Source organism: Anas platyrhynchos, chromosome 30 (assembly GCF_047663525.1).
Source record: "Anas platyrhynchos isolate ZD024472 breed Pekin duck chromosome 30, IASCAAS_PekinDuck_T2T, whole genome shotgun sequence".
NCBI lineage: Eukaryota > Metazoa > Chordata > Aves > Anseriformes > Anatidae > Anas > Anas platyrhynchos.
In genome coordinates, this window is record NC_092616.1 from 6,217,593 (window position 1) to 6,235,997 (window position 18,405).

The 18,405-nt window shown below is 57.9% G+C and overlaps 1 protein-coding gene across 1 annotated transcript; it reads left to right on the plus strand.

The window, feature by feature from the left end:
• The first annotated feature begins 737 nt into the window (after nucleotides 1–737).
• LOC139999893 (syntaxin-4-like) lies at nucleotides 738–14,025 on the plus strand. Its single transcript, XM_072029542.1, has 11 exons — nucleotides 738–804; nucleotides 2,176–2,267; nucleotides 3,353–3,451; nucleotides 5,302–5,376; nucleotides 5,483–5,553; nucleotides 8,073–8,181; nucleotides 9,132–9,208; nucleotides 10,437–10,574; nucleotides 11,597–11,707; nucleotides 12,748–12,846; nucleotides 13,662–14,025. The coding sequence occupies exons 2-10, from the start codon at nucleotides 2,180–2,182 to the stop codon at nucleotides 12,829–12,831; spliced, it is 852 nt and encodes a 283-aa protein (XP_071885643.1). The 5' UTR covers nucleotides 738–804; nucleotides 2,176–2,179; the 3' UTR covers nucleotides 12,832–12,846; nucleotides 13,662–14,025.
• Nucleotides 14,026–18,405: the final 4,380 nt, after the last annotated feature.

An 18,405-nucleotide genomic window follows, 5' to 3' on the forward strand; every position in this document is an offset into this window, starting at 1 on the left:
CTTTTGCACACCCCTTTGCACACTCATCCCTCACACACTCACCCCCTTGCACACTCACCCCTTGCACACTCACCCCCTTGCACATCCCCTTGCACACTCACCCCCTTACACCCCCCTTGCACACTCACCCCTTTTCACACCCCTTTGCGCACTCGTCCCTTGCACACTCACCCCCCTTTGCACCCCCCTTTCCACACTTGCCCCCCTCCAGACCCCATTTTGCACACTCACCCCTTGCACGCTCACCCCTTGCACATCTCCTTACACACTCGATCCCTTGCACACTCACCCCCTTACACCCCCCTTGCACGCTCACCCCTTGCACACTTCCTTGCACACTCACCCCCTTTTAACCCCTCCCACGCTCCCTCTTTGCACACTCCCCCCATTTGCACACTCCCCCCCCCCCTTGCACACTCCCCCAAGCCCCCCCCCCCCCCAGTGGACGCTCTAGCCTCCCTTTACCCCCTCTCTATGGTTCCTCCCCCCAGGAGGACTCGCTTGGAGGACTCCAGGCCTAGAGCGCCCCTCTCTATGATCCCCTGGAGGACTCAAATCCTAGAGCGTCCCTCTCTATGATCCCCTGGGGCCCTTCTAGCACCCCTCTCTATGCCTGGAGGACTCCAATCCCTCTCTATGACCCTTGGAGGACTCCAATCCTAGAGCGCCCCTCTCTATGATCCCCCCCCGCCGTCTCTATGATCCTCCCGGGCAGGGGGCGGGGCGTGGCCGCGCATGCGCAGTGCCCCCTCCCCCCCCCCCCCCCCTTCCGCCATGCGGGACCGGACGCGGGAACTGCACCAGGTGGGGGGGGGGGGGGGGGGGGGAGGAGGAGGGGGGGGGGGCGCGTTTCGGGGGAGCACCGCGCCCTGGGTGTCCCCCCTAAAGCCGCCGGGTTCCCCCCGGGGCCCCGCCTCAGGGTTCCGGCCCCCCCAAATATCCCCAGGACCCCCCAAAATGGCCCCAGGACCCCCCCAGGACCCCCCAAATCCCCCCCAAGTGGCCCCAAGACCCCCCCCATGTCCCTAAGACCCCCCCCAAATGGCCCCCCCGACCCCAAGACCCCCCCCATGTCCCTAAAACCCCCCCAAATCCCCCCAAATTTCCCCAACCCCCCCCAAATGTCCCCAAGACCCCCCCAAATCCCCCCCTCACCCCCCCCTCAGGACCCCCCCAGGACCCCCAAAACCCCCCAGACCTCAAGACCCCCAAAATGTCCCCAAAGACCCCCCCCCAAAATGCCCCACCCAAACCCAAACCCCCCCCAAATTCCCCCCAGGACCCCAAAACCCCCCCCCAAATGTCCCCAAAACCCCCCCAAAATCCCACCCAAACCCAAGACCCCCCCACGACCCCAAAAACCCCCCCAAACCCCCCCAAATGTCCCTAAGACCCCCCCAAAGTCCCCAAAACCCACCCCAAATTCCCACCCAGGACCCCAAACCCCCCCCAAATGTCCCCAAAGACCCCCCCAAAATGCCCCACCCAAACCCAAACCCCCCCCAAATTCCCCCCCAGGACCCCAAAACCCCCCCAAATGTCCCCAAAACCCCCCCAAAATCCCACCCAAACCCAAGACCCCCCAAGACCCCCCCAGGACCCCAAACCCCCCAGGACCCCCCAAATGTCCCCCAAAACCTCCAAGCCCCCCCCCAACCCCAAGACCACCCCAGGACCCCAAAACCCCCCCAGGACCCCCCCAAAATATCCCCAAGCCCCCCCCCAACCCCCCCATCCTCCCCCCCCCACGACCCCCCCAGGACCCCAAATACCCCCAACCCCCCCAAAATATCCCCAAACCTCCCCCAACCCCAGGACCCCCCCAGGACCCCAAAACCCCCAAAACCCCCCAAAATATCCCCAAGCCCCCCCATTCCCCCCACCCCCCACGACCCCCCCAGGACCCCAAAAATCCCCAAAACCCCCAAAACATCCCAAAGCCCCCCCCAACCCCCCCATCCCCCCTACGACCCCCCCAGGACCCAAAAAACCCCCAAACCCCCCCAAATATCCCCAAGCCCCCCCCAACACTAAGATCCCCCCATGACCCCCCCAGGACCCCAAAACCCCCCAGAATCCCCCCAAAATTTCCCCAACCCCCCCCCAACCTCAAGACCCCCCCAGGACCCCAAAAACCCCCAAAACCCCCCCAAAATTTCCCCCTCCCCCCCCCAGGACGATGTCCCCAGCGACGACGAGGACGAGCGCGTGGCCCTGGTGGGGGGGCCCCAGCCCCCGGACCCCCCGGCACCGAGACCCTGCTGCAGGTGGGCGGGGCTTATTTCGCATCTAATTTGCATATAATTTGCATAAATTTGTATAAATTTGCATAAAATTGACATATGATTTAATTATCCACCCACGACGTCGTTAGGGGGAATATTTGGGGGGTGGGAGGGGGATAAAGGAGGTGGAGGGGGGTGCAAGACCCCCCTAATTACGTCGTTGCCCTGATTTGCATATGATTTGCATAATTTTGAATCTAATTTGCATGTGATTAACGCAGGGGGCGTGGCTTTGAGGTGTCAGGGTCATTTATGGGCATGGGGGTGGGGAAGAATGGGGGGGTGGGGGAGGGAAATGTGGACCCCCTGGGCCTAATTAGCACTAATTAGCGTCTATACCTAATTAACATATAATTAGCAATACAATTAATTTATTCGGTGTCTGATTTGCATATAATTAACATAAATTAGCTGGGATTGGGGTAGGGATTATGGGCATACAATGGTGAAAGATGCTTAATTACACAAAATTTAATTAATTAATTAAACTAATTACATCCTGTAGACTTATATCAGCCTGATTTGCATATGATTAGCATGCTAATTGAGTGATTTATCCCTCCGAACCTAATTAACGTGTCCTAATATCTCATTAGCATATCAGATAGAAGCGTGACCTGCAGGTATCTGAGACCCTCGTGTCATTTGCATGCGATTTGCATCTCATTTGCATATCCCTTCACACATATACCCCTTGTAATATATCCTCAATGATTAATTAGCATATATTAGCATGTAATTAACATGTTTCTTGCATATTTATGACCAGGGAGTGCACAACAGAGGGGACAGTGCCCGATCCCTCCCACTTCCTCCACAATTTGCATATAATTAGCATACAACCCGCCAGTTATTTGCAATCCCAATCACCTAATTATTCCCTAATTAACATATAATTTGCATATAATAATTAATTTTGGGGTCTTGACCTGTTTATGAGCACAGGGGCACACAAAGCTGCCACGTTCCGGGCTGTGCCTACGGGTCCCGCCCCCACATCTCATTTGCATCTCATTAACATATAATTAGCAGACTAATTAGCATCTAATTTGCATATCATTATGCAGGCCCAGGCCGTGCGGGCGGCGCTGCGGGCGCTGGAGGAGAAATTGGGGGCCCTGGAGCAGCAGCAGGAGGCCGTGCTCGGCACCCCCTGCCCGACGATGGTGGGGGGACCTATAGGGGGCGCTATAGGGGGGCTATAGGGGGTCTATAGGGGGCGCTATAGGGGCTATGGGGGGGGATATAGGGGCTATAGGGGGTCTATAGGGGGTGCTATAGGGGCTATGGGGGGGGGATATAGGGTCTATAGGGGGTCTATAGGGGCTTTGGGGGGGGCTATAGGGGGATATAGGGGACTATAGGGGGATATAGGGGCTATAGGGGGGCTATGGGGCTATAGGGGATCTATAGGGGCTATAGGGGGGCTATAGGGGGATATAGGGGGGGCTATAGGGGCTATAGGGGGGCTATGGGGGGCTATAGGGGGGCTATAGGGGGCTATACGGGGGCTATAGGGGCTATGGAGGGGCTATAGGGGATATAGGGGGGGCTATAGGGGGTCTATAGGGGCTATAGGGGGGCTATGGGGGGGCTATAGGGGGCTATGGGGGGCTATAGGGGAGTCTATAGGGGCTATAGGGTCCGTGGGGGGGTCTATAAGGGCTATGGGGGGGCTATAGGGGGATATAGGGGAGTCTATAGGGGCTATAGGGGGCTTTAGGGTCCATGGGGGGGGCTATAGGGGCTATGGGGGGGGTCTATAGGGTCTATATGGGGGGCTATAGGGCGTCTATGGGGGACTATAGGGGGGATATAGGGGGCTATAGGGTCCATGGGGGGGCTATAGGGGCTATGGGGGGGGTCTATAGGGGCTATAGGGGGGATATAGGGGGATATAGGGGGTCTATAGGGGCGTTATAGGGGCTATAGGGGGGCTATAGGGTCCGGGGGGGCTATAGGGGGGATATAGGGGACTATAGGGTCTGGGGGGGGGTCTATAGGGGCTATAGGGGGGGCTATAGGGAGTCTATGGGGGCTATAGGGGAGTCTATAGGGGCCATAGGGGGGCTATGGGGGGATATAGGGGTCTATAGGGGCTATAGGGGGGCTATAGGGGACTATGGGGGCTATAGGGGAGTCTATAGGGGCTATAGGGGGGCTATAGGGGGATATAGGGTCCGTGGGAGGGGGCTATAGGGGATATAGGGGGTCTAAAGAGGCTATAGGGGGCGCTATGGGGGGCTATAGGGGGTCTATAGGGGCTATAGGGGGCGCTATAGGGGTCTACAGTGGGCTATAGGGGGCTATAGGGTCTATGGGGGGGGTATAGGGGCTATGGGGGGGTATAGGGGCTATAGCGGGCACTATAGGGGGGCTATAGGAGGGATATGGGGGGGCTATAGGGGGTCTATAGGGGTTATAGGGGAGTCTATAGGGGCTATAGGGGGCTATAGGGTCCATTTGGGGGGGCTATAGGGGGGGCTATAGGGGCTATGGGGAGTCTATAGGGGCTATAGGGGGGATATAGGGGACTATAGGGGGATATAGGGGCTATAGGGGGGGCTATAGGGGGCTATAGGGGGTCTATGGGGGGATATAGGGGATCTATAGGGGCTATGGAGGGGCTATAGGGGGTCTATAGGGGGCTATAGGGTCCATGGGGGGGGCTATAGGGGCTTTAGGGGGAGTCTATAGGGGCTATAGGGGGCGCTATAGGGGGTCTATGGGGGGCTATAGGGGAGGATATAGGGGGCTATAGGGTCCATGGGGGGGGCTATAGGGGCTATAGGGGGGTCTATAGGGGATCTATAGGGGCCGGGGGGGTACCTGGGGGAGGGCACGAGGAGTTTTTGGGGGGCAGTTTGGGGAGGAGATAAAGGCATTTTGGGGGGGGGCAGCCTATAGGGGAGGGGGCAAACCTATAGGGGAGGTGTCAAGCTATAGGGGAAGGGTCAAGCTATAGGGGAAGGGTATTTTGGGGGGGGTCTTTTAGGATTTTTTGTCCCCCCCCCAGGGTTGAAGCGGGACCTGCAGGCGCTGCGCGAGGAGATCCAGCAGCTGACCCGGGACATCGGCGCCCGCCTCAAAGGCGAGACCCCAAAATCCCCCCCCAAAAAAAATTTGAACCCCCCCCCCAAAAAAATTTGACTCCCCCCCAAAAAAATTTGACCCCCCCCCAAAAAAAATTTCTATAGGGTTGGAGCCGGGGAAGGAGGAGGAGGACGAGAACCGCAACACCATCGGGGCCAGGGTGAAGCGAACGCAGGTTTGGGGGGGATTTGGGGGAAATTTGGGGGGTTTTGGGGTTTTTTGGGGGGCTGAGGGGTGAGGTGGGGGGGTTAAAGGGGGATTTGGGGGGAAAAAGTAGGGATTTGGGGATTTTAGGAGGTAAAAGAGGGGAAAAAAAGAGGGGGAAAGGGGTTTGGGGGATTTGGGGGGGATTTGGTGAAATTTGGGGGGTTTTGGGGTTTTTTGGGGGACTAGGGGTGATGTGGGGGAGTTAAAGGGGGATTTGGGGGGAAAAAGGGGGGTTTTAGGGGGTAAAAAGGAGAAAAAAGAGGGGGAAAGGGGGTTTGGGGGATTTGGGGGGGATTTGGGTGAAATTTGGGGGGTTTTGGGGTTTTTTGGGGGCCTGGGGGTGAGGTGGGGGGGGGGTTAAAGGGGATTTGGGGGGAAAAAGTAGGGATTTGGGGGGAAAAAAGAGGGGTTTATGGGGTAAAAGGGGGGATTTGGGGAGGAAAAGGGGGTTTGGGGGATTTGGTGAAATTTGGGGGGTTTGGGGTTTTTTGGGGGCCTGGGGGTGATGTGGGGGGGTGAGGGGGAGGTGGGGGGGGGTTAAAGGGGATTTTGGGAAAAAATGGGGTTTTAGGGGCGGTTAGGGCATCCAGGTGGGGTTTTGGGGTCCCTGTAGGGGTTTTGGGGTCTCCCAGTGGGATTTTGGGGAGGTTAAAGGGGATTTGGGGGTTCCCAAGTGGGATTTTGGGGTCCCCAAGTGGGATTTTGGGGTTCCCAAGTGGGATTTTGGGATCGCAAAGTGGGATTTTGGGGTTTTGAAGTGGGATTTGAGGCCCAAAAGTGGGATTTTGAGGTCTCAGTGTGGGATTTTGAGGTTCCCAAATAGGATTTTGGGTTCCCAGGTGGGATTTTGGGGTTCCCAAATAGGATTTGGGGTTCCCAAGTGGGATTTTGGGATCCTGTAAGTGGTTTTTGAGCCTTCACGGTGGGATTTTGGGCCTTCACAGTGGGTTTTTGGGCCCTCAGAGTGGGATTTTAGGGTCTCAGTGTGGAATTTTGGGGTCCCCAATTAGGATTTTGGGTTCCCAAATAGGATTTTGGGATCCTATAAGTGGGTTTTAGGGGTTTCTGAGTGGGGTTTTGGGGTTCTATACATGGGTTTGGGGCCTTCACAGTGGGATTTTGGGCCCTCAGAGCAGGATTTTGGGGTTCCCAAATAGGATTTTGGGGTTCCCAAGTGGGATTTTGGGGATCCCAATTAGGATTTGGGTTCCCAAATAAGATTTTGGGATCCTATAAGTGGGTTTTAGAGGTTTCTAAGTGGGATTTTGGGGTTCTATACATGGGTTTTGGGCCTTCACAGCGGGTTTTGGGGCCCTCAGAGTAGGGTTTTGGGGTTCCCAATTAGGATTTTTAGGTCCCCAATTAGGATTTTGGGTTCCTAAGTGGGATTTTGGGATCCCGTAAGTGTTTTTTGGGGGTTTCTGAGTGGGATTTGGGGGTTCTATACATGGGTTTGGGGCCTTCACAGTGGGTTTTTGGGCCCTGAGTGGGATTTTGGGGTTCCCAAGTAGGATTTTGGGGTTCCCAAATGGGATTTTGGGTTCTCAAATAGGATTTTGGGATCCTGTAAGTGGGTTTTAGGGGTTTCTGAGTGGGATTTTGGGGTTCCTAAGTGGGTTTTGGGATCCTTTAAGTGGTTTTTGGGCTTTCACAGTGGGATATTGGGCCCTCAGAGTGGGGTTTTGGGGTTCCCAAGTAGGATTTTGGGGTTCCCAATTAGGATTTTGGGTTCCTAAGTGGGATTTTGGGATCCCGTAAGTGTTTTTTGGGGGTTTCTGAGTGGGATTTGGGGGTTCTATACATGGGTTTGGGGCCTTCACAGTGGGTTTTTGGGCCCTGAGTGGGATTTTGGGGTTCCCAAGTAGGATTTTGGGGTTCCCAAGTGGGATTTTGGGTTCCCCAATTAGGATTTTGGGTTCCTAAGTGGGATTTTGGGATCCCGTAAGTGTTTTTTGGGGGTTTCTGAGTGGGATTTGGGGGTTCTATACATGGGTTTGGGGCCTTCACAGTGGATTTTTGGGCCCTGAGTGGGATTTTGGGGTTCCCAAATGGGATTTTGGGTTCTCAAATAGGATTTTGGGATCCTATAAGTGGGTTTTAGGGGTTTCTGAGTGGGATTTTGGGGTTTCTTAGTGGGATTTTGAGATCCTGTAAGTGGTTTTGGGCCTTCACAGTGGGTTTTTGGGCCCTCAGAGTGGGATTTTGGGATTCCCAATTAGGATTTTGGGGTCCCCAAGTGGGATTTTGGGGTCCCCAAGTGGGATTTTGGGATTCCCAATTAGGATTTTGGGGTTCCCAAGTTAGATTTTGGGATCACAAGTGGGATTCTGGGGTTTCGAAGTGGGTTTTGGGCCTTCACAGTGGGAATTTGGGCCCTCAGAGCGGGATTTTGGGGTACTTAATGGGGCTTTTGGGACCCCCGCTGCCTTTTGGGGATTTTTGGGGGGGTCCAAACCTCACTCCCCAAATTTTTTGTCCCCCCCCCAGCACGGGGTGCTGTCCCAGCAGTTCCTGGAGCTGACGGGGCGCTGCCACGCGGCCCAGGCCCGCTACCGCCAGCGCAGCCTCGAGCGGGTCCGGCGCCAGCTGCAGATCAGTGGGTGCCCCCCCCCGGGACCCCCCCCCAAAAAATTAATTGGGGGAGGGGTCCCCCAAAAAAATAATTCGGGGGGGGGTCCCCCAAAATCCCTGGGGGCTTTGGGGGGGGTGGCGGGAAAGGGGTCGGGGGGGTGAGGGTGGAATTGGGTGGCCCCCACCTGCTGCTTGGACCCCCTGTTAATTTTTGGGACCCCCCCATTGATTTTTGGGACCCCCCCAATAATATTTGGGACCCCCCCATTAATTTTGGGACCCCCCCCCCTTAATAACTGGGATCCCCTCCCTAATATTTGGGACCCTCCCCCTAATATTTGGGACCCCCCATTAATTTTGGGACCTCCCCCTAATAATTTGGACCCCCCCCATTAATATTTGGGATCCCTCCTAATAATTGGGACCCCCCCATTAATTTTTGGGACCCCCCCATTAATTTTGGGACCTCCCCCTAATAATTGGGACACCCCATTAATTTTGGGACCCCCCCATTAATATTTGGGACCCCCCCATTAATAATTTGGAACCCCTCCATTAATTTTGGGACCCCCCCTAATAATTGGGACCCCCCATTAATTTTGGGACCCCCCCCCTTAATAACTGGGATCCCCTCCCTAATATTTGGGACCCTCCCCCTAATATTTGGGACCCCCCATAATTTTTGGGACCCTCCCCTAATAATTGGGATCCCCCCATTAATTTTTGGGACCCCCCCCATTAATTTTGGGACCTCCCCTAACTTTTGGGACCCCCCCCATTAATTTTTGGGACCCCCCCATTAATTTTGGGACCTCCCCCTAATATTTGGGACCCCCTCCATAATATTTGGGACCCTCCCCTCAATTTTCGGACCCCCCCCAATTTTGGGGACCCCCCCTCAATTTCGGGGAAGCCCCAATTTGGGGACCCCCCAATTTTGGGGACCCCCCCCTAATTTCGTTGCCCCCCCCCCAGCCGGCAATTCGGCGGTGACGGACGAGGAGCTGGAGGAGATGCTGGAGACGGGGCAGAGCGAAGTCTTCGTCTCCAACGTGAGGGGGGCACCCATGGGTGCTGGGGGGGGGGGGGGGGCACCCAAGGGTGCTGGGGGGGTGGGGGGGGGGGCTTGGGGGGGGGCACAGGTCCCACCGACCCCCCCAGCACCCATAGGTGCCGTAGGTAGCTGGTGGCACCCAAAGGGGCCATGGATGCCCTATAGCACCCATGGGTGCCCCATAGCACCCATAGGTGTCCCATAGCACCCATAGGTGCCCTATAGCACCCATGGGTGTACCGTAGCACCCATAGGTGTCCCGTAGCACCCATGGGTGCCATAGGTAGCTGGTGGCACCCAAAGGGGCTAAGGATGCCCTATAGCACCCATAGGTGTCCCATAGCACCCATAGGTGTCCCATAGCACCCATGGGTGTCCCATAGCACCCTTGGGCGTCCCATAGCACCCATGGGTGTCCTATAGCACCCATAGGTGTCCCGTAGCACCCATAGGTGTCCTATAGCACCCATGGGTCCCTCAAGGTCCTGGAGGGCTCCAGTAGCACCCATAGGTGTCCTGTAGCACCCATAGGTGTCCCGTAGCACCCATGGGTGTCACATAGCACCCATGGGTGTCCCATAGCACCCATAGGTGTCCCATACACCCATGGGTGTCCCATAGCACCCATAGGTATCCCGTAGCACCCATGGGTGTCACATAGCACCCATGGGTGTCACATAGCACCCATAGGTCCCCCCCAGCACCCATGGGTGCCATAGGTAGCCAGGGGCACCCATAGGGACCCAAAGGAGCCAAGGATGCCCTATAGCACCCATGGGTGTCCCGTAGCACCCATGGGTGTCACATAGCACCCATGGGTCCCTCAAGGTCTTACAGGGCTCCAGTAGCACCCATGGGTGCCCAGTAGCACCTATGGGGGCCCAGTAGCACCCATAGACATCCAAGGGTCCACTACCTGCCCTATAGCACCCATGGGTGCCCGGAGGTTCCACGCCTTCCCAGTAGCACCCATGGGTGCCCAATAACACCCATACACATCTGAAGGCCCCATAGCTTCCCAGTAGCACCCATGGGTGCCCAGCAGCACCCATGGGTGCCCCTCCCCAACCCCACCACCACGCAGACACTGGGACAACGGGCGCACCCCTGGGTCTCGGGGGGCCACCCCTGGGCGTCGGGGGGGCACCCATGGGCGTCGGGGGGGTCCGGGTGGGGGTCGGGGGCACCCATGGGTGTCAGGGGGGCACCCATGGGTGCTGGCGCAGGTGCTGGGGGCGGCGCGGGCGACGCGGGCGGCGCTGGACGAGGTGACGGCGCGGCACCAGGAGCTGCTGCGACTGGAGCGGGGCCTGCGCGAACTGGGAGAGCTCTTCATGTTACTGGGAACCACCGTGGAGGGGCAGGTGGGGGAACTGGGAGCACTGGGAGGTCACTGGGAGGGACTGGGAGGGGATTGGGAGGGACTGGGGGGCACTGGGAGGGAATTGGGGGGTGTTAGAATGGAAAAGGGGGCACTGGGAGGGACTGGAAGGAGACTGGGAGGGAATTGGGGGTTACTGGTGCATACTGGGAAGGGACTGGGAGGGGCTGGGGAGGGAGTGGGAGGGGCTGGGAGGGGATTGGGAGGGACTGGAGGGCACTGGGAGGGACTGGGAGGGACTGGGAGGGGATTGGGGGGCACTGGGAGGGGCTGGGGAGGGAGTGGGACGGGATTGGGAGGGACTGGGGGGCACTGGGAGGGACTGGGAGGGGACTGGGGGGGAATGGAATGGACTGGGAGGGAACTGGGAAGGCACTGGGAGGGTACAGCAGTGTCCTGGGCAGCTGTACTGGTCTGTACTGGTCTGTACTGGATTATACTGGTTCATACTGGTCCATACTAGTTCCTACTGGTCCGTACTGTTTTACACTGGTCCATGCTGGTTTATACTGGTCCATACTGGTTCATGCTCATCCATACTGATGCCTAATGGCCCATGCTTCTAGCTGATACTGGTCCATACTGGTTCATAATCGGTTTTATATTGACTCCTACTGGTCCATGCTGGTTCATACTGGTCTGTACTGGTTCATACTGGTTCGTACTGGTTTATACTGGTCCATACTGGTGCATGCTCATCCATACTGATGCCTAATGGCCCATGCTTCTAGCTGACACTGGTCCATACTGGTTCATAATCGGTTTTATATTGGCTTCTACTGGTCCATACTGGTTCATACTGGTCTGTACTGGTTCATACTGGTTCATACTGGTCCATACTGGTTCATGCTCATCCATACTGATGCCTAATGGCCCATACTACTAGCTGATACTGGTCCATACTGGTTCATAATGAGTTTTATATTGACTCCTGCTGGTCTATACTGGTTCATACTGGTCTGTACTGGTTCATACTGGTTTATACTGGTTTATACTGGTGCGCAGGGGGAGGTGATCGACCGCATCGAGAAGAACATCCTGGAGTCGGGGACCTGCGTGCGCAAGGGCCACCAGCACCTGGGGACGGCGCGGGAGCACCAGCGCGGGGCGCGACGGGTGGGGACACCGGGGGACACGGGTGGCACCCAAGGGTGGTGGCACCCAAGGGTGGTGACGTTGGGTTGGTGGCACTTGGGTTGACGTCATTGGGTTGGTGGCACCCAAGGGTGGTGGCACCCAGAGGTGGTGGCACCCAAGGGTGGTGGCATTGGGTTGGTGGCACCCAACGGTGGTGGCACCCAAGGGTGGTGGCACCCAAGGGTGGTGACATTGGGTTGGTGGCACCCAAGGGTGGTGGCACTGGGGTGGTGGCACCCAAGGGTGGTGACATCGGGTTGGTGGCACTTGGGGTTGATGTCATTGGGTTGGTGGCACCCAAGGGTGGTGGCACCCAGAGGTGGTGGCACCCAAGGGTGGTGGCATTGGGTTGGTGGCACCCAAGGGTGGTGGCACCCAAGGGTGGTGACACTGGGTTGGTGGCACCCAAGGGTGGTGGCATTGGGTTGGTGGCACTTGGGTTGACGTCATTGGGTTGGTGGCACCCAAGGGTGGTGGCACCCAGAGGTGGTGGCACCCAAGGGTGGTGACATTGGGTTGGTGGCACCCAGGGGTGGTGGCACCCAAGGGTGGTGGCACTGGGTTGGTGGCACCCAGGGGTGGTGGCACCCAAGGGTGGTGACATCGGGTTGGTGGCACTTGGGGTTGACGTCATTGGGTTGGTGGCACCCAAGGGTGGTGGCACCCAGAGGTGGTGGCACCCAAGGGTGGTGGCATTGGGTTGGTGGCACCCAAGGGTGGTGGCACCCAAGGGTGGTGGCATTGGGTTGGTGGCACCCAAGGGTGGTGGCACCCAAGGGTGGTGACATTGGGTTGGTGGCACCCAAGGGTGGTGACACTGGGTTGGTGGCACCCACAGGTGATGGCACCCAGGGGTGGTGGCACCCAAGGGTGGTGACATCGGGTTGGTGGCACTTGGGTTGATGTCATTGGGTTGGTGGCACCCAAGGGTGGTGGCACCCAGGGGTGGGGGCACCCAAGGGTGGTGGCACCCAAGGGTGCTGGCCTGTCCCCAACCCGTCCCCGCTGTCCCCCCGCAGAAGAAGCTGCTGGTGGCCGCCTGTGTCTTCGTCACCGTCCTCATCGTCGCCGCCATCATTGCCGCCACCGCGGCCACTGGGTAGCACTGGGACAGACTGGTGAGGGCACTGGGAGCACTGGGAGGCACTGGGAGGGACTGGGAGGGGCGCTGTGGGCAACTGGGGGGGACTGGGATGAACTGGGAGGGACTGGGAGGGGCACTGGGGGCAACTGGGATGAACTGGGAGGAACTGGGAGGAACTGGGAGGGGCGCTGGGGGCAACTGGGGGGCACTGGGATGAACTGGGAGTGACTGGGAGGCACTGGGAGGGGCGCTGGGGGCAACCGGGGGGGACTGGGATGAACTGGGAGTGACTGGGAGGCACTGGGAGGGGTGCTGTGGGCAACTGGGGGGACTGGGATGAACTGGGAGTGACTGGGAGGGGCGCTGAGGGTAACTGGGGAGGACTGGGATGAACTGGGAGTGACTGGGAGGGGCGCTGGGGGCAACTGGGGGGGACGGGGATGAACTGGGAGTGACTGGGAGGGGCACTGGGGGCAACTGGGGGGGACTGGGATGAACTGGGGGGGAACTGGGAGTGACTGGGAGGAGCGCTGAGACCAACTGGGAGGCACTGGGATGAACTGGGGGTAACTGGGATGAACTGGGGGTGACCGGGAGGGTCTAGGGGAGTGAACTGGGATGAACTGGGTTGAACTGGGAGTGACTGGGATGAACTGGGAGTAACTGGGATGAACTGGGATGAACTGGGGGCTACTGGGAGGGTCTAGGGGAGTGAACTGGGTTGAACTGGGAGGCACTGGGATGAACTGGGGGTGACTGGGAGGGTCTAAGGGGATGAACTGGGTTGAACTGGGTTAAACTGGGAGGCACTGGGCCACCCCCCACCCTCTGACGTCACTTCCCCTCCAGGCCCCGCCCACCGCCGGCCGCCATTGGCTCACACTGGTGCCTTGGCCCCGCCCCCTGGCGAGGGGGGCGGGGCCCACTTCCTGCCTCGACTGACGTCACTTCCTGTCCCTTTAATTGGGGGGGGGGCGCCCCACGACCACGCCGCCATCTTGCTCCGAGCTACCTCCTGCCCCCCCCAGCCCCAAAAAGTCCCAAAATGCCCCCAAAATGTCCCCAAACCCCCCCCCCACAGTGTCCCCAAGGACCCCCCCGGGTCCCCGTGTCCCCAAATCCCCCCCGGTGTCCCCAAAATCCCCCCCCAACCTCAAAAAGGGGAGGGGGAAAACAAAACGGGGACGAGAACCCCCAAATAAAGCACTTTTCACCCCAAATTTTCGCCTCGCGTCCCCGCCACCCCCCCCCTTTTTAATGTCCCCCCCCATTGTGACCCACATCCTGTGTCACCCCGCGGGGAGGTGACACAAATGTCACCCCCCCCCCCCCCCGGGTGTGAGTCATCGCTGCCGGGAACTTTGGGGTTTTTGGGGTATTTTTGGTTAATTTCTTATTTTTTCAAGTGGGGGGGGCGCCGAGGGGCTTCGCCCCCCGAGGAGGGGGGGACGGGGAGGGGCTGTGAAGCCACCATGAGGATGGGGGGGGGGACATAAGGGGGCCTCCGCCCCCCCCCCGGCTCGGCCACAAGGAGAGGCGGCTGCGGGTGAGTACGGAGGGAGCTGCGCGGCCTCCACGGCCTCCGGGGCCTTTGGGGCCTCCTTTTTGAGGTCCTTCACGTCCTCTGTGTCCTCCTTTTCCACGTCTTCCATGGCCTCCATGGTCTCCATGTTCTCCTTTTTGATGTCCTCCACATCCTCCGTGGCCTCCTTTTCCATGGCCTCCACGTCCTCCACATTCTCCTTTTCCATCTCTTCCATGTCCTCCAAGTTCTCCTTTTCCATGTCTTCCACGTCCTCCATGTTCTCCTTTTTGATGTCCTCCATGTCCTCTACATCCTCCTTTTCCATGGCCTCCACATCCTTCATGGCCTCCTTTTCCACATCTTCCATGGCCTCCATGGCCTCCTTTTTGATGTCCTTCACGTCCTCTGTGTCCTCCTTTTCCACGTCTTCCATGGCCTCCATGGTCTCCATGTTCTCCTCTTCCTTGGCCTCCACAACCTCCATGTTCTCCTTTTCCATGGCCTCCACCTCCTCCACATCCTCCTTTTCCATGTCTTCCATGGCTGCCATGTCCTCCTTTTTGATGTCCTCCACATCCTCCGTGGCCTCCTTTTCCTTGGCCTCCACGTCCTCCACATCCTCCTTTTCCATCTCTTCCATGGCCTCCATGGCCTCCTTTTTGATGTCCTCCATGTCCTCTACATCCTCCTTTTCCATGGCCTTTACATCCTTCATGTCCTCCTTTTCCACATCTTCCATGGCCTCCATGGCCTCCTTTTTGATGTCCTTCACGTCCTCCGTGTCCTCCTTTTCCATGTCCTCCACGTCCTCTACATCCTCCTTTTCCATGGCCTCCACATCCTTCATGGCCTCCTTTTCCACGTCTTCCATGGCCTCCACATCCTCCTGTTCCATGTCCTCCATGTCCTCCTTTTCCATGTCTTCCATGACCTCCATGTCCTCTTTTTCCATGGCCTCCATGGCCTCAACATCCTCCCTTCCACATCCTCCACATCCTCCTTTTCCACATCTTCCATGGCTTCTGTGTCCTCCTTTTCCATGGCCTCCACGTCCTCTACATCCTCCTTTTCCACATCTTCCATGGCCTCTACGTCTTCCAAGTTCTCCTTTTCCATGGCCTCCACCTCCTCCACGTCCTCCTTTTCCATGTCTTCTTCCATGGCCTCCTTTTCTGCATCTTCTACATCCTCTGTGTCCTCCTTTTCCTTGGCCTCCATGTCCTCAACATCCTCCCTTCCACATCCTCCATGTCCTCCACATCTTTCCTTTCCATGGCCTCCACGTCCTCCAAGTTCTCCTTTTCCATGGCCTCCGTGTCCTTTCTGTCCTTTTCCATGGCCTCCACGTCCTCGACATCCTCCTTTTCTGCGTCCTCTACATCCTCCATGGCCTCCCTTTTCCATGTCTTCCATGTCCTCCACATCTTTCCTTTCCATGGCCTCTATGTCCTCCATGGCCTCCTTTTCCACATCCTCTACACCCTCCCCTTCCACGTCCTCCACTTCCACGTCCTCCACAGCCTCCGTTTCCATCTCCTTGACGTCCTTCATGTCCTCGATCTTCTCCACGTCCTCCATGTCCTCCATGTCCTCGACGTCCTCCTTGTCCTCCATATCCCCGATGTCCCCAATGTCCCCAATGTCCCCTTGTCCCCCTTGTCCTTGATGTCCTCCATGTCCTTGATGTCCTCGATCTTCTCCACGTCCCTCCTTGTCCCCCTTGTCCCCCTTGTCCTTGACATCCTCCTTGTCCTCCTTGTCCTCGATGTCCTCAATGTCCTCCACGTCCTCCTTGTCCCCCTTGTCCTTGATGTTCTCCATGTCCTCAATGTCCTTGATGTCCTCGATGTCCCCAATGTCCCCAATCTCCCCCTTGTCCCCCTTGTCCTTGATGTCCTCCTTGTCCTCGATGTCCTTGATGTCCTCGATGTCCCCGATGTCCCCAATGTCTCCCTTGTCCCCCTTGTCCTTGACATCCTCCACATCCTCCATGTCCTCCTTGTCCTCCTTGTCCTCCAAGTCCTTGATGTCCTCCACATCCTCCATGTCCCCAATGTCCCCCATGTCCCCCTTGTCCTTGATGTCCTCCATGTCCCTGATGTCCCCAATGTCCCCCTTGTCCTTGACATCTTCCATGTCCTTGATGTCCTCCATGTCCTCCACATCCCCAATGTCCCCTTTGTCCCCCTTGTCCTTGACATCCTCCATGTCCTCCTTGTCCTCCATGTCCTTGTCCTCCATGTCCCCGATGTCCCCAATGTCCCCCTTGTCCTTGACGTCCTCCATGTCCTCAATGTCCTCCATGTCCTTGATGTCCTTGACGTCCTCCATGTCCCCCATGTCCCCCTTGTCCCCCCCGTCCCCCCCGCCCCCCCCACCCCCACCCCCCCGTCCCCATCCCCACGTCCTCCTTGTCACCTCCACCACGTCCCCACCGCGTCCCCACCACCACGTCCCTGTCCCCCGGTGCCACGTCAGTGTCACCCTGTCCCCACGACCACGGCGCCACGTCACTGTCCCCACAGCGCCATCTTCACCCCCCCGTGGCCCCAGCCCTGCGGCCACGGTGGCACTTTCGTGTCCCCATCATCACGTCCCCACTGTCACCTCCACGTCCCCGTCACCACGTCACCGTCCCCATCCTCGTGTCCTTGTCCCCATCATCACGTCCCCATCACCATCTCCTTGTCCCCATCACCACGTCCTTGTCCCCATGTCCCCGTCCCCACCTCCATGTCCCCGTCCTCGTGTCCTTGTCCCTATCCCCATGTCCTTGTCCCCATCTCCTTGTCCCCATCACCACGTCCTTGTCCCCATCACCATATCCTTGTCCCCATGACCTTGTCCCCACGTTCTTGTCCCCATCCTCACGTCCTTGTCCCCATCCCCATGTCCTTGTCCCCATCTTCATGTCCCCATCGCCTTGTCCCCATCTTCATGTCCTTGTCCCCATCCTCAGGTTCTTGTCCCCATCACCACGTCCCCACCATCATCTCCATGTCCCCATCCTTGTGTCCTTGTCCCCATCTCAAGGTCCTTGTCCCCATCTCCACGTCCCCATCACCATCTCCTTGTCCCCATCACCATCTCCTTGTCCCCATGTCCCCATCCCCACCTCCATGTCCCCGTCCTCGTGTCCTTGTCCCCATCCTCAGGTCCTTGTCCCCATCTTCATGTCCCCATCACCATCTCCTTGTCCCCATCCCCACGTCCTTGTCCCCATCCCCACGTCCTTGTCCCCATCACCATGTCCTTGTCCCCATCTTCATGTTCTTGTCCCCATCACCATATCCTTGTCCCCATGTCCTTGTCCCCATCTTCATGTCCTTGTCCCCATCCTCAGGTTCTTGTCCCCATCTTCACGTCCCCACCATCATCTCCATGTCCCCATCCTTGTGTCCTTGTCCCCATCTCAAGGTCCTTGTCCCCATCCTTGTGTCATTGTCCCCATCACCATGTCCCCATCCTCATCTCCTCGTCCCCATCCTCATGTCCTTGTCCCCATCTCCATGTCTTTGTCCCCATCCTCGTGTCCTTGTCCCCATCTCAACATCCTTGTCCCCATCCTTGTGTCATTGTCCCCATCACCATCTCCTTGTCCCCATCTTCATGTCCCCATGCCCATGTCCTTGTCCCCACCCTCACGTCTTTGTCCCCATCTTCATGTCCCCACCATCATCTCCTTGTCCCCATCACAATGTCCCCGTCACCACGTCCATGTCCCCATCACCACGTCCTTGTCCCCATCCTCAGGTCCATGTCCCCATCTCCTTGTCCCCATCACCACGTCCCCACCATCACCTCCATGTCCCCATCACCATGTCCTTGTCCCCATGTCCTTGTTCCCACGTCCTTGTCCCCATCCCCTTGTCCTTGTCCCCACGTCCTTGTCCCCATCTTCAGGTCCTTGTCCCCATCTCCATGTCCCCATCCTTGTGTCCTTGTCCCCATCTCCATCTTCACGTCCCCATCTTCATGTCCTTGTCCCCATGTCCCCATCCCCACCTCCATGTCCCCATCCCCTTGTCCTTGTCCCCATCCCCACGTCCCCCCCACCATCTCCACGTC

Bases quoted from the DNA above. Each gene is read 5' to 3' on its own strand.
- LOC139999893 (XM_072029542.1), top strand. From the start codon at position 2,180: ATGTCCCCAGCGACGACGAGGACGAGCGCGTGGCCCTGGTGGGGGGGC. The intron at 2,268-3,352 runs GTGGGCGGGGCT...ATCATTATGCAG, and splicing joins GCACCGAGACCCTGCTGCAG to GCCCAGGCCGTGCGGGCGGC. The intron at 10,575-11,596 runs GTGGGGGAACTG...ACTGGTGCGCAG, and splicing joins GAACCACCGTGGAGGGGCAG to GGGGAGGTGATCGACCGCAT.